The sequence below is a fragment of the Cibotium barometz genome, chromosome 60, assembly GCF_041138505.1.
Source record: "Cibotium barometz isolate CiBa-2024 chromosome 60, ASM4113850v1, whole genome shotgun sequence".
Taxonomy (NCBI): Eukaryota; Viridiplantae; Streptophyta; class Polypodiopsida; order Cyatheales; family Cibotiaceae; genus Cibotium; species Cibotium barometz.
Genome location: NC_141105.1, coordinates 24,444,962 through 24,447,576, shown reverse-complemented (window position 1 = coordinate 24,447,576; position 2,615 = coordinate 24,444,962). Strand labels below are relative to the sequence as shown.

At 40.5% G+C, this 2,615-nt stretch overlaps 1 protein-coding gene across 2 annotated transcripts; it reads right to left on the bottom strand.

Annotated features, from left to right (window-relative positions):
• Positions 1 to 266: 266 nt before the first annotated feature.
• Positions 267 to 2,366, bottom strand: LOC147605156 (uncharacterized). Of its 2 annotated transcripts, XM_086794081.1 has the most exons (3): positions 1,166 to 2,366; positions 622 to 745; positions 267 to 589 (listed from the first exon to the last, which is right to left on the bottom strand). In XM_086794081.1, the coding sequence occupies exons 1-2, from the start codon at positions 1,861 to 1,863 to the stop codon at positions 658 to 660; spliced, it is 786 nt and encodes a 261-aa protein (XP_086650207.1). In that variant the 5' UTR covers positions 1,864 to 2,366; the 3' UTR covers positions 267 to 589; positions 622 to 657. The 2 variants fall into 2 exon arrangements, with proteins under 2 accessions (XP_086650207.1, XP_086650206.1); XM_086794080.1 differs by having other exon boundaries at positions 267 to 745; positions 1,166 to 2,364.
• Between the last annotated feature and the right edge of the window lie 249 nt (positions 2,367 to 2,615).

The following is a 2,615-nucleotide window of genomic DNA, read 5'->3' as shown; positions in this document are numbered from 1 at the left end:
AATACAAAAGTAAGGATATTTATACACTAAACCCAAGTATTTTTCACACATTGATGCACAAGAAGTATTGCTTAGTTTGCAAGAGACGACATATGTTTAAAGGCCTAAAAGCTACTACCTAAAATATAGAGATAATCCACCAATGAGATATAAAACTTCCTAAAGGTTGCAATAGAAAAAATTATTTTGAACAAAAGTATATGTTTTTGAAGATAACATGAAGACAACTCATTGCATGAAGACAACTCATTGTCAACACGAGTGTATTGAGTACCAGCATGTATTTTTTAACCAAAAAAACAAAGAGCATGGAGGGCGAGTGATTGCATGCATGCGAGCTCATGCATTGTGGGATGCTATATAGTATATAAGCTGCATAGTGCCATGTTTACATTTGCACCAATCATGTAAAGAAAGCATGTAGTAAAGGAAGCACCTTTCCTATGTGTGCTTACCTGGAGATGAAAGAGTAAGAGGGTCTAGTGACCATGTTGTTTTCCTCTACTTTCTTGCATTTGATAGGAAAGCCTTACATGTTCTTAGGGTAGAAAAACCACTATACACCTCTTTACATTCACACGTGCAAACATTCACATGTGCATACATTCACACGTGCAAACAGCTTTTCGTTTATGCACAAATCCCATCTATTTGCATTCATGCTGATGATGATGATGATCCCTTGCCCTCATCGTTAGCAATCTGCTGGTATCTGCATTCAGCACTGCAGAATGCTCGGTCCCCTCTGCGTACAAGGCCCAATATACTTTATTAGCATATATTCTCATTACTTCTTCTTCTCTCTCTCATTAGGCCCTAATTCCATTTTTGGAGGCCACTTTGGGTAATTAATTTTGGACTTTCAAAAGGGTTTTGAACTCAAAGAAACACTTAGCCAACACACACACACACACACACACACACACACACACACACACATCCCCCACCCCACCACCACCACCAAAAAAAAAAGGGGCTTTTTGACATAATCTGTAAGAATTGAAAATTTTAACCCTCAAAATTTTTTTTTGAAAGTGAGCCTAAATAAAAAGGGGACAAGCTTTCATATTTTCAAAACACCTGCAACTCAAGTTATAAAATTAAAATTATGGATTAGAAACGAAAAATACACGATTTTAGAAGTACACTTTTTGCAGGAAAATACCTGTACATGAAGATGTCCTTCCCCACACCTAGATGGCATTTGCAGAAGAAACAACACTTGAGAATATCTTCCATAGGCGGGGAGGTACGATTATCATTAATCACATTATAATTACTACTATGAGATGGATTAGCATAGTAGAAGATGGACTCCCCCATGGAGCTTGATGAAGAAAAACTCCCCTCTTCATGGCCATTCTGATTAAGCCAAGAACGATGCCTGTTTTCTGGTAAACTCCTGCAATTAACAAGCTTTTGCACAATGCGTATGGGTGGGCTGCTGGAAGAGCTTAAATTGATATTTGATGCGAAGAAATTAGCTTGCTTTTTCTCCCCATCCATTTGCATGCTAGCAACCATCCTCAAGCCCACAATTACTTCTTTTTTGGGTACTACTCTCTCATTACCAGTGTTAATCGAGGGATTAATTCTCTCTTTGGAGTATAATCTCTCCATTACCGAACCCTCGTGTGCTCTTAGTGGTCTTGCCCATGGCTTCTTCTCTTCCAAGGCTATGGCTAGCCCAGACAGTGCCCTCTGCTCTAGCACAGATCTTGGGCTCAAATTTTCTCCACTGTTGTAACTCATCACCTGCAGATTATGAGGATGATCGAAGTTTGTGATGCCGTCCACCCTCTCACGACTGCCCACCTTGTAAAAATGCTGTGAAAGGGGATTATTACTCTGTGGGTTGCTCATGATTAGCAGCTAATTCTCCCCTTTAAGCTGAGAATCTAGCGGTCCCGATGCCGCGTGCCCGAATACTCGTCTTCTCTTCAACCCAAAAAATGTAGATGGATTTTTACACACTGCTTAGTATGCAGAAAGAGGAGCTAGGTTTAATCTTTGAAGGGCATTAATCACCTCTAATCCTTTCACTAATCTACACTACTCTCTCTCTCTCTCTCTCTTTCTCTCTCTCTGTGTGTGTGTCTCGAAACCCTAAACCTGAGTGACACAGGCTGTAATTACATAAAACGCAGAAGCCCCAATGCTCAAAGGCTAATCTAATTACACTGGTTGCCCTGATTCTACTGGGGGGAGGGATTAATGGAACGGGATTAAGGCTAAACACGAGGGTGAGCGACACAAGAAAGCCTTGGGCAAGCTTGAGTACCTATAAGTAAATGAGGAGCACGCATTTTACGCCAAGATACGCAGACAAAAAGAGTAAAAGATAGGGGAAAGTCTGAACCGGACAGTAGTTATCTTAGATTGCATTTCTGGCTGTACCCAAAAAAAAAAACTGCGAAAAGAAGTCGCAGAAATTCGGAAATGACTGCCCAACACTGCACTTTATATATAATATAATAATAATAATTTCGAACTTTGAAGCGCCCACCATAATTGTTAACTTCTAATCATCCACGTGGCACCAAATGAGTCAATGACACTCCAGCTCCGCACTTTTTGCATTACGTGGCCGTCGCCGTGTTTTCTCCTACGTGGAT